Source organism: Schistocerca serialis, chromosome 1 (assembly GCF_023864345.2).
Source record: "Schistocerca serialis cubense isolate TAMUIC-IGC-003099 chromosome 1, iqSchSeri2.2, whole genome shotgun sequence".
Lineage (NCBI taxonomy): Eukaryota > Metazoa > Arthropoda > Insecta > Orthoptera > Acrididae > Schistocerca > Schistocerca serialis.
The window spans coordinates 870,950,985-870,969,543 of NC_064638.1; the positions used below are offsets into that span (position 1 = coordinate 870,950,985).

Genomic DNA, 18,559 nt, shown 5'->3' on the forward strand with positions numbered 1-18,559 from the left:
TCATGCCTCATGATCACTTGACATTTCATGCATCAGACCGCTTGACAATATTTATTTTTTCTGGTTCTTGAGATAACTTAATGCTTCTACATAGACTGAAAGAGGACATACCGTATGAAGAAGGGAGAGATGGTGGTGGGCAGGGTATAAGGAGATTGGAGAGGAAGACTAACTGATTGATTGATTGATTCATTTCTTTGTTAATCTGAGAAACAATTTAAATTTTATGGATTTCACAATTCAAATCATTGAACAATTAACAGCCAATATTTGATAATGAACAAGAGAGAGGGAAATGGGGGAAGGGAGGGGGCTGTTTGTGTGTGAACTGAATGCAAGCATTATTGCCAAGTTACAGTTATTGACACTTTTTTATGACTGTCTGCTGTTCCACACCAGTTTGATTTGGTGGGTAGTTCACTTTTTGTCACACTTTTTGTCCCACTTCATACCTATATTTTGTTCTAATGCTTCAATAATATGAACCATGAATGAATGGAATTAAGACTTTCATGATGGGTTGTCTTAATTGCTGATGAACTATTTTACTCTCTGTGGTTTAGTCAGCTACATAAATTTCTCTTGATTATTTCACAAGTGTCTTCGCAATCTGTGTGAGATACAAACTGCCAAAATGCACATTCAAGCCATATGGAAGGATGCTTTAAATAAGACAATTGGACTTACTGCACATGGTAATGGGTAATAGTGGTAAAAAATTTTATCATATTCTACTTCCATCATTTTAATTTAGCCTCAGGAAGTGGAGTGAGCAGTTACGTAAGTTACTCCTCAGTACTTGTGGCCAGCTACCCCATGCTATTACGCTGAGCTATGGGCACCACCACAGTATTACTGAGCGAGGGACACCAACTTTCTGTGACATGGCAGCCAAGGGGAGGACCAGGTGCCATCACATGAGATACGCAAGAGGGTTTGCGAGTTAGCAGCCACAACACCAGGCCGCTCTCTTGCCTCTTGCCTGCCAGTTTCCTTACCCTCAGGACATGTCCACCAGTCCTTTCTATTGAGAGCAAAATTCTGTTTCCAGACCATGCGTGGTTCACTCTGCAGCTTTAGTCAGTTTCTGTGAATGCTGTACCCCTTAGTGGATGTTATTCGAAATGATACCCACATTCCTCTGAATCCTAACACTTTTCATTTTACATACGGGATGTCCGCCTGAGCTCCTGATACCATCCTGATCATGTGCATCATCACAGGTTGTATAAAAACAATTCCATAACAAAGGTACACTTTCTCATTACCATTTCTCCTCCAAACCACAAGAGTGATATTGCTGCAGTACAGAATAAAAGACCGGTTCGAAAGGACAAATCTCATACATTGCCACTTGGTTGCCAGCATTTTTGTGTGAGACACATTAGGAACAGTTTTTATAAAAACTTCTATTCATCATTAGTCTGTGATGCCATAGTCTGCATTCGAGCTGTGGAACACAAACTAGGCAATATCAGTAATGTGAGTGCCACCATTACCATCAGAGCATGAACAGCCATGGCACATATCAAAATCGCCAGAAGGATGTGTGCCTGTGATGACAGATACAAGGACAGCCTGAGAAGATCAAGTATCTCTATGTATTCAACTGGCTGTCACTGTGTTGAAGATAAGATCATCACAGTTAAAATTATCTAATGATTGCAACTGGAAATGCTGTGAGAGGGCCTGTGTACTGAGTAAACAACATTTCTGTGAGTAGTTTAATCTGGCGGTGTTTACTAATTTTTTGCTTCAGTTTTATTTTGTGTAATTTAATCTAGTGATGTTTGTTACTGGTTTTTATACTGTTCTGCCTTCTATTCTTCCTTATGGTGATTTTTAAGCAACTCTCAGTCCTTATTTTAGTGTAACAAGTATCCAAAACATGATACTAAACTTTGTGCTTGTTCATGGTGTGAATAATGAAGACATACATAACACTAAACTGACAATATTAACATATCTTGCAGTAGAACTATATTTCTATGAGAAATACTTTACTCCTTATTGTAATAGTAACACTGAGAAATCCAGCACAAATTACATGCAGCTGAAGTAATAGAATGATTGCTATTCTCTCTACCAGTACTACACTAAGGTACTAGAAGAATACACTGATTGTATTTAATGGGCTGTTCAACTGTATTGCTTGTTACCTCTTCTGACCGAAACTGTCCCTGCTTTAATTACTCCTTTCTGATATCTTCTATGTCGTAATTACATTTGGTTTAGCGTACTTCAAGTCTTTAGTCTTTCATTCACAAAACTCCATCCAAAGGTCCTGGTATGCATCCCAGTGCCAGCTGACCACCATGACACCCTCTGTTAATGGTGTCATTGGATGCGGTGTAGAGGGACATGTGGTCAGCACACCGCTTTCGTGACCGTTGTCAGTTTTTATGACCTAGAGTTTCTACTAATCAGTTGACATCATTAGGCTGAGTGTACCGTCTTTTGGTCCTCCCACCAAAGAAAAATCCTGGCAGTTCCAGTAACTGATCCTAGAACATCAGCTTAGCAGTCATCCACAGTGATCACACAAGTACAGAGGCAGATATTCTTTCATTCAGTTTAGTAAATTATACACTGTTAATCTGGTATCCTCCATTCTTTTGTCCAAGTTAGGAATAGTCTCACTACACACTCTTCAGTGTGCTCTAGTCATCATTCATTATTTTTTAATGTATAGATGGTAGTATGGAATAACACCTGCCACCTTATATCATGTATTCTTTTGCACTCCATGTTGTTGTTGTTGTTGTTGTTGTTGTGATGGTGGTGGTCTTCAGTCCAAAGACTGGTTTGATGAAGCTCTCCATGCTACTCTATTCTGTGCAAGCCTCTTCATCTCTGAATAACTATTGCAACCTACATCCTTCAGATTCTGCTTAGTGTATTCATCTCTTGGACTCCTTCTATAGTTTTTAACCTCCACACTTCCCTCCAGTACTAAATTGGTGATTGCTTGATGCCTCAGAACATGACCTATCAACTGATCCCTTCATCTAGTCAAGTTGTGCCACAAATTTCTCTTCTCCCCAATTCTATTCAGTACCCCCTCATTAGTTATGTGTTCTACGCATCTAATCTTCTGCATTCTTCTGTAGCACCACATTTCGAAAGCTTCTGTTCTCTTCTTCTGTTCTCTTATTGTCCACGTTTCACTTCCATACATGGCTACACTCCATACAAATACATTCAGGAAAGGCTTCCTGACACTTAAATCTATACTCGTGGTAAACAGATTTCTCTTTTTCAGAAACACTTTCCTTGCCATAACCACCACGCAGGATTAGCCGAGCGGTCTAAGGCGCTGCAGTCATGGACTGTGCGGCTGGTCCCAGCGGAGGTTCGAGTCCTCCCTCGGGCATGTGTGTGTGTGTTTGTCCTTAGGATAATTTAGGTTAAGTAGTGTGTAATTTTAGGGACTGATGACCTTCATAAGATTTCACGCACATTTTCTTGCCATAGCTAGTCTACATTTTATATCCTCCCTACTTCGACAATCATCAGTTATTTTGCTTTGCAAATAGTAAAATTTTTTAACACATTAAGTGTCTCATTTCCTAATCTAATTCCCTCAGCATCACTTGATGTAATTTGACCACATTCCATTATCCTCATTTTGCTTTTGTTGATGTTCATCTTATATACTCCTTTCAAGACACTGTCCATTCTGTTCAGCTGCTCTTCCAGGTCCTTTGCTCTCTCTCACATAATTACAATGTCGTCGGCAAACCTCAAAGTTTTTATTTCTTCTCCATGGATTAATTCCTATTCCAAATTTTCCTTTACTGCTTGCTCAATATACAGATTGAATAACATCAGGGATAGGCTACAACCCTGTCTCACTCCCTTCTCAACCCCTGCTCCCCTTTCATGGCCCTCAACTCTTATAACTGCCATCTGGTTTCTGTACAAATTGTAAATTGCCTTTCGCTCCCTGTATATTACCCCTGTCATCTTTAGAATTTGAAAGAGAGTGTTCCAGTCAACATTGTCAAAAGTTTTCTCTAAGTCTGCAAATGCTAGAAATGTACGTTTGCTTTTCCTTAACGTATTCTCTAATCCAAGTCATAGGGTCAGTATTGTCTCGTGTCTTCCAACATTTCTACGGAATCAAAACTGATCTTCCCCAAAGTTGGCTCCTACTAGTTTTTTCATTCATCTGTAAAGAATTCATGTTAGCATTTTGCAACCATGGCTTATTAAACTGATAGTTTGGTAATATTCACACCTGTCAGCACTTGCTTGCTTTGGAATTATTATGTTCTCCTTGAAGTCACAGAGTATTTCGCCTATCCCATACATCCTGCTGACCAGGTGGTAGAGTTTTTTCAGGGCTGGTCTCCCAAGGCTATCAGTAGTTCTAATGGAATGTTGTCTGCTCCCGGGATCTTGCTTCTACTCAGGTCTTTCAGTACTCTGTCAAACTCATCATGCAGTATCATATCTCTCATTTCATCTTCATCTACACCCTCTTCCAATTCCATAGTATTGCCCTCCAGTACATCGGCCTTGTATAAACCATCTATGTACTCCTTCCACCTTTCTGCTTCCCTTCTTTGCTTAGAACTGGTTGCCATCTGAGCTCTTGATATTCATACAAGTGGTTCTCTTTTCTCCAAAGTTATCTCTAATTTTCCTGTGGACAGTATCTATCTTACCCCTAGTGATATACGCCTCTACGTACTTAAATTTGTCCTCTAGCCATCCCTGATTAGTCATTTTGCACTTCCTGTCCATCTCATTTTTGAGATGTTTGTATTTCTTTTTGCCTGCCTCATTTACCGCATTTTTATTTTTTCTCCTTTCATCAATTAAATTCAGTATCTTTTCTGTTACCCAGGGAGTATCTATAGGCCTCATCTTTTTGCCTACTTGATCCTCTGCTGCCTTCACTGTTTCATCTCTCAAAGCTACGCATTCTTCTTCTACAGTATTACTTTCCGCCATCTTATCAGTCATTTCCTAATGCTCTCTCTGAAACTGTCTACAGCCTCTGGTTCCTTCAGTTTATCCAGGTCCCATTTCCTTAAATTACCACCTTTTTGCAGTTTCTTCAGTTTTAATCTACAGTCCATAACCAATAAATTGTGGTCAGAGTCCACATCTGCTCTTGGAAATGTCTTAAAATTTAAAAACTGGTTCCTAAATCTGTGTCTTACCATTATATAATCTGCCTGAAATCTTCCAATGTTTCCAGGCCTCTTCCATGTATACAACCTTCTTTTATGATTCTTAAACCAAGTGTTAGCTATGATTAAGTTATGTTATGGGCAAAATTCTACAAGGCAGCTTCCTCATTTATTCCTTACTCCCAGTCCATATTCACCTACTACTTCTCCACTCCATGTACAGGTTTAAAATTTTCAGTTTTCTTTAGGCTCTTTGTGAATAAAATCGGGAAAATTTCTACTGTTGCTTTCTTAAAAAAATACCATACATTAATGTGCCAGTAGTTTCACAGAATAGTCTTTTTGTGAGCAGAAACAATATTAAACCTAAAAACATACCAGTTCCATCAGCTGAATAGTCTGTAGTGATAGTGATGTCATCTATGTAGACTTCTGGTGTTGTGTAGAGGACAACAGAGCGATGAATGCCAGCGTAATTGAAGAAGTCGAATGTGAAGGTCAAGTATGTGATGTTACCATTTCCCCTGCACAGGAATAATATTTGTATTTCAAGCGTTATTCACAGCTTCAGCATTTCACATGAACAATTTGGAAAACAGCACTCCACTGTTTTTAATGTACAATACTACATTATTGTCTAATCACAGATACGATTAATAAATTAACATAGGCCTAACATATGATTAGCAACTTCAAGTTTCTTTATGATTTAACTTAATTACAATGATTAGCATTTATAGTTCATAACTCTCATAGCTACAAGAGACAGCTGTTACTAGTATTACAATGCTCCTCTGTAGACAGTCCAGCACAGGAAGCTGTTTCTTGACAATTCCTCAGATAGGCTAAAGCTAGGGAACAACTCACTGAAGCCTTGTCTTTTGTTTTGAAACTGACTTGTGGATTATGGCATGCTATCTGTAACTAGATTGAACATCTGTACAAAGTGGTGAAAAATAAAATAAAAAAAACTGGAGATCAGTAGATAGGATGGATCTATTTAGATGTCAGTATTTAGCACCAATACAAAACACTTGGCCACACGTCTAAGTATAAAAAATATGGTAAATCAAAATAAATGTAAATGAAAATGGTGGGTTCCATTTAGTAGGAATTCTGCTTGTTAGAATTTAACAATTGTCATTCTGTTATCGCGATGCATAGACTATTTAATCAGCGATGCTATCAAGCATTTCTAAATACCACCAACATTTATAGATGTTCTCAGTAGTCCGAAGAAAAATATATCAGCTGACTACTTGTCGGGGCCACCAGTACAAAACATTGAAAGACTTCACCTTTCCTTTCACTGTAATGCATGGAAATTGACGTACTAAACAAAAAATGAGCTACAAATGCCACAAACAATGGTTTGACGTGTTCTCAAAAGGAAGCTGAAAATGAAACTGTGGCATCTCTGATGCGAAGCGACAGTTCTTTGCTTATGCTCTTTGGTTTTGCCTTCAGTCTTTGTTCTCTCACAACTTCTTCGACATCCATTTTCTGTATTCGCTCTGTTCAGTGCCGAAACAAATGTTCATTCTGGCTCTAAAAGTGTGTTATTATGGTTCTACGAAACATAAAACCCACAGTGGTGTGTTTGGAAATTATGTTGTGTTTATTTTCATCATTAACGAACTTCGTGTGCCAGTCCACATTATCTTCGGAACAATGGATCTACCAGTGTTGTTTCGTGGTAGTGCCACACACCCTTTCAACTGTGCTTCCTAATGGACAATTGGCTAAAAGTGAACAATTACCTGGCCCCTGCCATGCCAGCAGCCACTTAACTATTACCGGCCCAACATGGCCACCGTCAGATGCTACTATGCAGCAATGCCTGTCGCCCGGACAGTGCACACTGCTTAACGACATTGTGAATGATAATCATATGAAGGACATTGTGTTTCATCCTCCATTTAAACAGTCGCCTTCTAGTTGGTTTGATGTGCAGACGCAGTTTGAGAACTATACTTCGACGTTCACATGCACGGGGTTGCACATTCTTATATGCCTGATGCCAGTGCACCTCACCTCCCCCCCCCCCCCCCTCTGCATGCTGTCTCGACACCGGTTATCTCAGCCACGCCAGTTTCCATGACCATCGCTCCATGGTCACACCACAATCGCCTTCCGCCCACTCCCGTAATGGCACCGGCCGTTTCTACGGTGCTGGCTTCCGCATCAGCCCCCCCTTGGCTGCTTCGCAATCACCTTCCACCCACTGTTGCAACGGCAACGGCCAGTACACTCGTTCCGTGTCCACCTCCAGGCCTGCAGTTGGTACACACTGTGCTGTTGGTTACACCGGCTCACTCCACATTGTGTGCTGCTTGCGGCCGCCCCACCACGCAGACTTTGGGCGACGCACCATTCACCGCTACTGCGCTCCTGGTGTTGGGGGCCCCCTCCATCGCCGACACAGATCTTCACCTACCAGTGCTACATCAACATGTGTTACCTGGCAGATTTCCTAAGCTGCCTGAGTTTCAGAAGGACAACCCCAGGACTTGGTTCGCACTAGTGCACCATCTACTGGATATTCATGGAATTTCGGACAATACTTACCGAACACCTTTCTCGCTCTCTGGCAGAAGCTATCCAGCACATCATCCACGACGAGCACCTCGATGACTGCACACCTTTGCAGTTTTGGCAGCACATTCATGCATTAATTGATAATCAAACACTACCAGACATGGCGCTTTGGACTTTGTGGTCGGTCAAACTGCTGTTGGATCTGCAACTTCACCTGTTATCTCACATCACGGACCATCTCGTGGTTCACCTATGCATGGCCAATCGGGCCTACATGATCATTCGTCACCGACGCCGACTGTCACAGACAACATCCCCGACACCCCAGTTGGCATGCTCTGCCAACAGAGACCAGTGCACTCCCATCAGCACCTTAGCTGCCTGTTAGGAGCTGCAACCTAGCGGCCTACAGGAGGTACTGCCTGCAGCCCTCGACAGCTGCCAACCTCGCCCAAGCAGCAACCTGATCAGCTTCCTGCCCCGACGCAGTCAGTTGCACTGTGCTGGTTGCACGCTACTTGTGGGGACACAGCTCGCAATTGTGCGCCTTCCGCCTTTCCCAACTGAGACCAGTGGGCACACTTAGGCACCATGTCCTGCCATGATTCTTCACAGCACCTAGCATCCGATGCCGCACTACTTGCTTCAGCAGTGCAATGCCTCTACGTCACTGAATTGTCATCAGGCACTTGCTTCCTCGTCGACAGTGGCACTGACATCAGCGTTATCCCGGTCAAGTTTGTGGGCAACACACTTTCTCCTGCTAACCTTGATTTGATCGCTGCAAATCACTCTCCTATCACAGTCCTGAGCTCCATTAAGATGTTGCTTCATCTATCACTGAGTGCGACACTTCCTTGGACCTTCCACATCGCCAACCTGGTCGAACCTGTGGTTGGGTTAGACTTTCTACACCATTGCTAACTTTCGCCACACCTGCAGGCCGCTACGCTCCATCATGCATCAGGTTCTGCCTTTCCGTGCTCGAATGAACTCGACATGTCTCTGCTCTCCACCTTGTTGGCCACGCCTTCCACATGTGCTTCTCTGCTTGAAGATATTGCGACTCGCCTCTCTAATTTATCGGACGTCCGCAAGCAGATCGACAGACTACACACTCATAACATGGAGTTATGCTCCCTCATTGCTACCACCGCTGCTGAATTGGCTCATCCATGAATTACCTTACACTGCCTCTCTGCAGAGCCGCTCCTGTCAATGGAGCCTCCCTCTCCTACAGTGCCTTTGCTCTGCCCCGCTCCTGTATCGAGCTACTCCTTTCCTGCTGCCTGTTCCACGTGGATGCAGTTGGACCTACAGGACACACTAGCCCCCGCTTTGTGGGATCCTTCGCATCTCGCAGCCATCGCGCCATGCCCACCGTCGCCATCTCCCACTGAGGCCTGCTCACATCACTCCAGCCCGGCTCGGACGTCCATGTCCTCACTTCGCAGGATTGCTCACTTTCCGTGGCTACCGCACCATGTGCTCAGCTGTCGCCTATTGCCAACACTTCATATACGCCATCCCAGCACTCCAAGGTCAGTCAACCTGCGCCACTCGTGTGCCCCCTCTCGCCCCACCACACATGCCTCCCTTTGTGGGTCCCGTCACTCCCTGCCGGCCTGCCTCTGCCGACGCCTCACCCGCTGACACTGCCGCCATGGGCCCCATCGACTTGCCACTGCCTGTGTAGCTGTCCGATGTGCAGGACCCTGACGACGCACTGAGATTCACACTTCGCACGCCGGATGCCACCTCTGTCCGCCATGTTGTGTGATAAACCTTTTGCATTTCCTTTATGTTTTCGTCTTCCTTAAAGGCAAAGAGACAAGATGAAGCGGTAGCCCATCATAGAGCCTATGCCTACCGTCATGTATTTTTTGACTTTCAGTTGTTAATAAACAGAGGATTTTTTCTGGTACCGGTAGGAGGAAGGAGGGATTCGCGCTCAGCTAGTGAAAGAGTGAGAAGCACGTCAATTTTTTAGCGAGTAATTGTAGACCGCCATTTTGGGGTCGCTATGAATAAGTGAGGAGTGTGGATTTCATATGTGCACCGTTTAGAAAAATACAGTATTGTTTTATTAACAGAAAGGTCGTGTGAGTTGTTATTTCAAATAGTACAATAATTACAATAACTGAAGCCCACCTGTGTACTTTGGAAAATTACGAAGATCCGATAAGCTTAATAGGAACACGGTCAAGACTTCAAAGGTGAACGCGGCGACCAAACGTAATATTATAAAGAATGGTAAGCACAAATCTACAGCGGAGAAAGAAACTACTCCGCCCTGCAAAATAATATGAACTAATACGGACTTATTTCCAGGCATAGCTCAGCTTATTGTGTTTGTCATTCACGCCGAAAAATTAATCTCATTAATTCAATACATTTTAAAAAGCCACGCATTTTATTATCATCTATTCCATTATTTTATTATACTATAGTTGGCACGAGGACTTTGTTGTGGATGTGTGCTAGCTCCGCCCCGCCATTCTCTGCACTGCCGGGGAGGGGGGTCTTTGGCGTCTCTGACACGAGGCGACAGTTCTTTGCTTATGCTCTTTAGTTTTGTATTCAGTCTTTGTTCTCTCGCACCATGTTCGACATCTATTTTCTGTATTGGTTCTGTTCAGTACCAAAATAAATGTTCATTCGGACTCTAAACGTGTGTTATTATGGTTCTACGCCATTTAAAACTCACAAAACTATATTTAAGTACAATAGAAACAGGAAGAATTCGTAAAATACCTGAAGTATGCTATCTTTGGCGAAGCCCTGTCGTAATAAACATTAGCTGTACATTTGATTTTTAGTGGCTATCAACCTCCCACACAAATGACCATGTTAACAACCACGATATTCGAATATAGGGTACAGAAAAGCCTTTGTGGGTAACTGCATTTTAACCAGATTCACCTAAAGTTAATGTGCTACATGAGAAACAGGAATGAATATCAAGAGCTCAGATGGGAACCCAGTTCTAAGCAAAGAAGAGAAATCAGAAAGGAGTATATAGAGTGTCTATACAAGGGCGTATGGAAATGGAAAAGGATGCAGATGAAGATGAAATGGGAGATATGATATTGCGTGAAGAGTTTGACAGAGCACTGAAAGACCTAAGTCGAAACAAGGCCCCGGGAGTAGACAACATTCCATTAGAACTACTGACAGCCTTGGGAGAGCCAGTCCTGACAAAACTCTACCATCTGGTGAGCAAAATGTATGAGACAGGCGAAATACACTCAGACTTCAAGAAGAATATAATAATTCCAATCCCAATGAAAGCAGGTGCTGACAGATGTGAAAATTACCGAGCACTCAGTTTAATAAGTCACGGATGCAAAATACTAACGCGAATTCGTTACAGACGAATGGAAAAACTGGTAGAAGCCAACCTCGGGGAAGATCAGTTTGGATTCCGTAGAAATATTGGAACACATGAGGCAATACTGACCCTACGACTTATCTTAGAAGCTAGATTAAGGAAAGGCAAACCTACGTTTCTAGCATTTGTAGACTTAGAGAAAGCTTTTGACAGTGTTGACTGGAATACTCTCTTTCAAATTCTGAAGGTGGCAGGGGTAAAATACAGGGAGCGAAAGGCTATTTACAATTTGTACAGAAACCAGATGGCAGTTATAAGAGTCGAGGGGCATGAAGGGGAAGCAGTGGTTGGGAAGGGAGTGAGACAGGGTTGTAGCCTATCCCCGATGTTATTCAATCTGTATATTGAGCAAGCAGTAAAGGAAACATAAGAAAAGTTCGGAGTAGGTATTAAAATCCATGGAGAATAAATAAAAACTATGAGGTTCGCCGAAGACATTGTAATTCTGTCAGAGACAACAAAGGACTTGGAAGAGCAGTTGAACGGAATGGACAGTCTCTTGAAAGGAGGGTATAAGATGAACATCAACAAAAGCAAAACGAGGATAATGGAATGTAGTCGAATTAAATTGGGTGATGCTGAGGGAATTAGATTAGGAAATGAGATACTTAAAGTAGTAAAGGAGTTTTGCTATTTGGGGAGCAAAATAACTGTTGGTCGAAGTAGAGAGGATATCAAATGTAGACTGGCAGTGGCAAGGAAAGCGTTTCTGAAGAAGAGAAATTTGTTAACATCGAGTATAGATTTAAGTGTCAGGAAGTCGTTTCTGAAAATATTTGTGTGGAGCGTAGCCATGTACGAAAGTGAAACATGGACGATAACTAGTTTGGACAAGAAGAGAATAGAAGCTTTCGAAATGTGGTGCTACAGAAGAATGCTGAAGATTAGATGGGTAGATCATATAACTAATGAGGAGGTATTGAATAGAATTGGGGAGAAGAGTTTGTGGCACAACTTGACTAGAAGAAGGGATCGGTAGGTAGGACATGTTCTGAGGCATCAAGGGATCACCAGTTTAGTATTGGAGGGCAGCGTGGAGGGTAAAAATCGTAGAGGGAGACCAAGAGATGAATACACTAAACAGATTCAGAAGGATGTAGGTTGCAGTAAGTAGTGGTAGATGAAGAAGCTTGCACAGGATAGAGTAGCATGGAGAGCTGCATCAAGCCAGTCTCAGGCAACCACAACAACACATGAGACATCGGTACAAAAGTGTATGGTCCATTTTTGTTCACTGAGCTAATGTTTCAACAAACATTTACCTAGATACAGACACCTTCGGTTGCAACTTTGAGAAGATGGGGCACCCCCACATTGGGATTTTGAGTTTCTCACATTTTTAATTCAATATATTTTAAACCGTTGGATCCCTTTTACTGGACATGACGCAGTGTTCTGCTCTTGGTCAACTAGATCCATAGATTTCACTTTATAGGAATATATGAAAGATCTTGTGTATGTGTCTCCTTTGCCGGCAACATGTGGATTATCGTTCAGAAAAGTATGTGGGCACAGTGAGTTATATAAAACACTTACAATGTAAGTAAAAAACTGGTCTGTCTTCTACATTTTCTGTAATTTTCATCGATGTAACGCTACGCATTAAATACTTGTAGCCGTTTGTAACTGCCGTATCCATTTCTAATTGCCCTTTATAAAGATGTGAAAAACGTGAAACTGTGAGGCTGTGTTATTAACGTGACGTGCAAGGAGTAATACAATCGTTCAAAGAATGTAGGCAGTACATTTCCTATAACACTGAAGTAAATGGACAAAACAGGAAAAGAGCGTTACGTTTGCATTTGCTCCAGCGATCCTTGTGGTATGGTGGTGCTGCTCAGAGTGTTGTTGACGGCGACGGTAATCCTGTTGCTCTCGCCGTATATGAGGTAAGAAGTGACGTCGGCCTGGAAGGGCAGATGGCCAATCTCGTGCGTCATCACGCTGTAGCCGTTCAGCCACTGCAAGTCAGAAATACGTGTGTCACAGACAGCCGGATGCAGTCTCAAATAAAAGCAGGCGCATTTAACGTAGAGTACGTTTGTGTGAGTGAGCATAGTGTACTGCGCTTGTTCTCAACACTAAACCGGGCTGGTCACGTGATTTTGGAATGATGCTGCTTGTTTATAATGCGTGGTAGTAGCGCAACTTGGAAGTTACACCTTATTTTATATACGTTTCTGCCCGTTTAAGTTTTAGTAACAGCTGTGGTGCAGTATTGTAAAGAGAAGAATCTAAAAAGATGACACGTTACTTTTCAAAGCTATGTACAACATGAGTGTAATTGTAAATGTCGTATTGATACGATGCCTTTTGTTTGTTGAAAAATCTCGAGACTCTGTATTATAAAGTCTTGTATTGTAGAAACAATTTCTGCGATATTATGACCATGAGTTTACGAGACAAGTGCTAGATAAACTTTGCAAGTGTGTTGAGTAAACTGCTAGCCATGTATAATTGATACATGACAGTCTGATTAACTTTCTCCGGTTTATGCAGGCTCTCAAACCCTTGTGCGCATCTAAGTATTCCTGCATGAGACAGTTTTCTATACAGTGTCATTGTAATGCAATTAATTAGAACAGATTCGACAATATGAATCAGTGCAATAGAAAACTTAAAAAGCAATATTGTTGGCTGTGAATTCTTTTATTACTCCAAAATTCGAGCACTGATCTTGTATTTTTTTTATGATTTGTGTGTAGTGTATGGTTTTACTTTTCTGATGAGATGGCGAAAAAATGTTATAGATATTTTACTTGTCTGTAAAAAGCAGAAGCGTAAATAAAGAAAAATTGAAAATAATTATGGAGAAGCAGGAGATGCAAATCGCTTACCGTATTTGCTATAAGAGTTGGGTTGGGTTGTTTGGGGGAGGAGACCAGACAGCGAGGTCATCGGTCTCATCGGATTAGGGAAGGACAGAGAAGGAAGTCGGCCGTGCCCTTTCAAAGGAACCATACCGGCCTTTGCCTGGAGCGATTTAGGGAAATCACGGAAAACCTAAATCGGGATGGCTGGACGCGGGATTGAATCGTCGTCCTCCCGAATGCGAGTCCAGTGTGCTAGCAACTGCGCCACCTCGCTCGGTGCTGTAAGAATTTCATAGTTCTAAATCTGTTGCCTTTTCGCAACACTTCGGCGCCGTCTACAGTGTGATTGTAACAGAGATTGGACAATATAAATAAGTGCAAATAGAAAACATAAAAAAATATTGTTGCGTGTCACTTCCTATCCCGTTACGGAAAAAAATGTAAATGATGTAAAATCTGTGCAATGATAGTGTGGCGAAAAGGCACAATACCATTGTACTTCATATCTTTAAGTCAACTTCAGTTCCTGGAATCAAATTCTTAAGATGTCTGTAAAACGCGTTACGAAGTTTCACGGAACTTCTGAAGCCGATCTATCTGTAGTAGCAAAGTAATAACATTTAAAACACGCTAAGCGCTATACAGGTTGAAATGCGCCGTCCCAAAATTACGTAACTTGAGCTGCAGCAGCAGACGTTGCGGATTAATTGTCCTTCTGCACGTCCGAACGCTCACGTCATAAATATTTATACTCTTTGGCGTTTAATCTAGTCACACATTACTGAACGAGAAACATCATTAATCTGCTTTTATTATTGAGCCTTGTAGGATTATTATTAAGAGTTCTAACTCATTTAGCACCAAAAGAGAACTCTGTAGGTCATGGATATTGACGGTGAGAGCCAAATGCTTTCATCTACCACTAGATATCTCTCGTTATTCACTCTTCCACGCCCTTCTTATCCAGCAACGTTGATACCTACAAGCAATAAGGGTTAAATCCCACCACTCTTACATTTCGTTGATAGTGGGCAATGTAAATCAGTCACAACTTGGTTTTGCATAACTTTATTCAAAAAACATCGTTACCGGTTTCGAAATGATTTTCTTCCATAAAATCACATGGATGCTGGTTTGCATATGGGTTGCCGTGAAATGTTCGTATGTTTTGGCAAATGCATGCAACCTGTGTGACGATGAACGCATAACAGTAAAAAAAAAAAAGAAAAAAAAACTATGACTCATTTCTGCTGTGCAGTGTCATCATTCTGTATCACGTAACAGCTACGGTCTTCCAAAAGTGTCACTTTTTGACAAATCAGCATCAGCATTACTCTTACACCTGCTGACACTATCGTTTGCTTACGCGCCCGTCCATAATAACCATCACAATTCTTAAATTCTTCCTCACAGAGTAATTTCCATCTGCTTATCACTAACATACCCATGAGACAGTTTTATCAAGATATTAAGAAAAGTTGCTTTACATTACCTCTTGCTTCTTCCCTAAAATATTGCCTTCGGATAAAGTAACTGCGTGTGTTCGAGAGCACTGTGATTCCTGTTTCTATTGGGGCAGGCCGCAAACGGTCATGAATGATTGGAGCAAAAGCGAAGACGAGGATAAACACCAAATACTGCAATGTATATATGCTCGAGGCATCACACGGCACTAGATCTGTGGACAGAGACGAGAAAGAAAGTTGGTCCTTGCGTTGTTGAAGAGAACATTGCGACATTAGTCTAGAGATTTAGGGAAATAACTTGAAACCTGCATTAAGATGGAGGCCTTAATCCACCTATGAATCCAAATTTTAGTACTGCTCGGCAGTTATCTAACCGGTCGACGGCATTCGTGTCATTCAAACGGCTGCAACAAATCCCGGATGAATCTCTTAAGAGGGGTCCTTTGTATCTAGCAGCTGTGTAAGACAAAGTTCTCAGTTTTTCCTTAAAAATGAAGTAGCTTACTTAGTACCCTGTGACAACTCATCGAACGAAATTATTATCGGCTAACGAAAGCAGTTACTCATTCATTAACTAGATTTTCGGTCCTCTGTGATTCATCTAAATTATAGATTTAGCACTGATGAGATTTACCACATTCATCATGTTGAATGCTTATCCTGGATTACTCTTTATCCAAGCAACCCGATAAATCGCTTTCAAAACACATTTTATTGAACTTTAATTATGGCACTTAATATTAAGAGGGCGTGATGAAAGTGACGCCTCCGAGTTTTTTATGTGAATACTCTTAAAGCTTTTTAAATAAAACAAGCGTTATTAACATTTTACATCTTTATTCTTCATGTCTACATATTTATTTCTGAACATAGTCACCCTGGCGACGAACATACACTCCTGGAAATTGAAATAAGAACACCGTGAATTCATTGTCCCAGGAAGGGGAAACTTTATTGACACATTCCTGGGGTCAGATACATCACATGATCACACTGACAGAACCACAGGCACATAGACACAGGCAACAGAGCATGCACAATGTCGGCACTAGTACAGTGTATATCCACCTTTCGCAGCAATGCAGGCTGCTATTCTCCCATGGAGATGATCGTAGAGATGCTGGATGTAGTCCTGTGGAACGGCTTGCCATGCCATTTCCACCTGGCGCCTCAGTTGGACCAGCGTTCGTGCTGGACGTGCAGACCGCGTGAGACGACGCTTCATCCAGTCCCAAACATGCTCAATGGGGGACAGATCCGGAGATCTTGCTGGCCAGGGTAGTTGACTTACACCTTCTAGAGCACGTTGGGTGGCACGGGATACATGCGGACGTGCATTGTCCTGTTGGAACAGCAAGTTCCCTTGCCGGTCTAGGAATTGTAGAACGATGGGTTCGATGACGGTTTGGATGTACCGTGCACTATTCAGTGTCCCCTCGACGATCACCAGTGGTGTACGGCCAGTTTAGGAGATCGCTCCCCACACCATGATGCCGGGTGTTGGCCCTGTGTGCCTCGGTCGTATGCAGTCCTGATTGTGGCGCTCACCTGCACAGCGCCAAACACGCATACGACCATCATTGGCACCAAGGCAGAAGCGACTCTCATCGCTGAAGACGACACGTCTCCATTCGTCCCTCCATTCACGCCTGTCGCGACACCACTGGAGGCGGGCTGCACGATGTTGGGGCGTGAGCGGAAGACGGCCTAACGGTGTGCGGGACCGTTGCCCAGCTTCATGGAGACGGTTGCGAATGGTCCTCGCCGATAGCCCAGGAGCAACAGTGTCCCTAATTTGCTGGGAAGTGGCGGTGCGGTCCCCTACGGCACTGCGTAGGATCCTACGGTCTTGGCGTGCATCCGTGCGTCGCTGCGGTCCGGTCCCAGGTCGACGGGCACGTGCACCTTCCGCCGACCACTGGCGACAACATCGATGTACTGTGGAGACCTCACGCCCCACGTGTTGAGCAATTCGGCGGTACGTCCACCCGGCCTCCCGCATGCCCACTATACGCCCTCGCTCAAAGTCCGTCAACTGCACATACGGTTCACGTCCACGCCGTCGCGGCATGCTACCAGTGTTAAAGACTGCGATGGAGCTCCGTATGCCACGGCAAACTGGCTGACACTGACGGCGGCGGTGCACAAATGCTGCGCAGCTAGCGCCATTCGATGGCCAACACCGCGGTTCCTGGTGTGTCCGCTGTGCCGTGCGTGTGATCATTGCTTGTACAGCCCTCTCGCAGTGTCCGGAGCAAGTATGGTGGGTCTGACACACCGCTGTCAATGTGTTCTTTTTTCCATTTCCAGGAGTGTATTTTTCCCAAAGAGAGGTCAATTTGTTGACACCGTCTTTGTAGAATGTTTGACCTTGTTGAGGAAGCCACAAACCCATCTCTGCTTTCATCTCTTCTATCAACTGAAGTTCTCAAAGTAGTAATTAAAGTTCAGGGAAAAGTAATATAAACTTCGAGATTGCCGATAACATTGTAATTCTGTCAGAGACAGCAATGGACGATGCTGAGGGGATTAGATTAGAAAATGAGATATTAGATGCATTAAATGAGGTTTGCTATTAGGGCAGTAAAATAACTGATGTTGGCCGAAACAGAGAAGATATAAAATGTAGACAGGCAATGACAAGCAAAGCATTTCGAAGAAGAGAAATTTGTTAACTCGAATATGCGCCAGCAAGTCTTTTCTGAAAGCATTTGATGGAGTGTAGTCTTGCATGGAAATGAAACGTAAACGATACACAGTTTAGACAAGATTGTTGCAGATGTCGCAACGCTCGTGTGTGGTCTGGTATTTTCATGCTGAAGGAGACGCTGCTCTGTGAGTGGGCAAATTCTTGGAACTCTATACTCGATTACAGCGCGATGTTTCTCACGCACCGACGTAGTTACGTTACACACCGTTATGCTTCACGCGACAGTTCGGAGCTCACTAGCGACAGAGGGGTGGAAATATGACAAAATGAAGAACGAAGATGTGGAATGTTAATAACGTTTAAGAAATGAAGTATGAATGTGTAGAATGTTAATAACGTTTGTTTTATTTAAAAAGCTCACATAAAAAATTCGGAGGCGTTACTTTTCAGCACGCCCTCGTAAATAAAATGACACAAAAATAACGCATGAAAATGATCAGATGTAAGGTTTGTAAGCAAAGTGTTATATACGGCATCAGAGTTGTATATGTGTTGTTTAA

The 18,559-nt window shown here is 42.8% G+C and overlaps 1 protein-coding gene across 1 annotated transcript in view; it reads right to left on the bottom strand.

Moving 5' to 3' along the window:
- The window catches only part of LOC126486014 (beta-glucuronidase-like), a 357,520-nt gene that overhangs the window by 64,962 nt on the left and 273,999 nt on the right, over positions 1–18,559 (bottom strand). Inside the window, exons 4-5 of the mRNA XM_050108918.1 lie at positions 12,865–13,031; positions 5,520–5,665 (exon numbers count right to left, since the gene is read on the bottom strand). Of these exons, the coding sequence (XP_049964875.1) occupies positions 5,520–5,665; positions 12,865–13,031 (313 nt within the window). The remainder of the gene's footprint in view (positions 1–5,519; positions 5,666–12,864; positions 13,032–18,559) is intronic.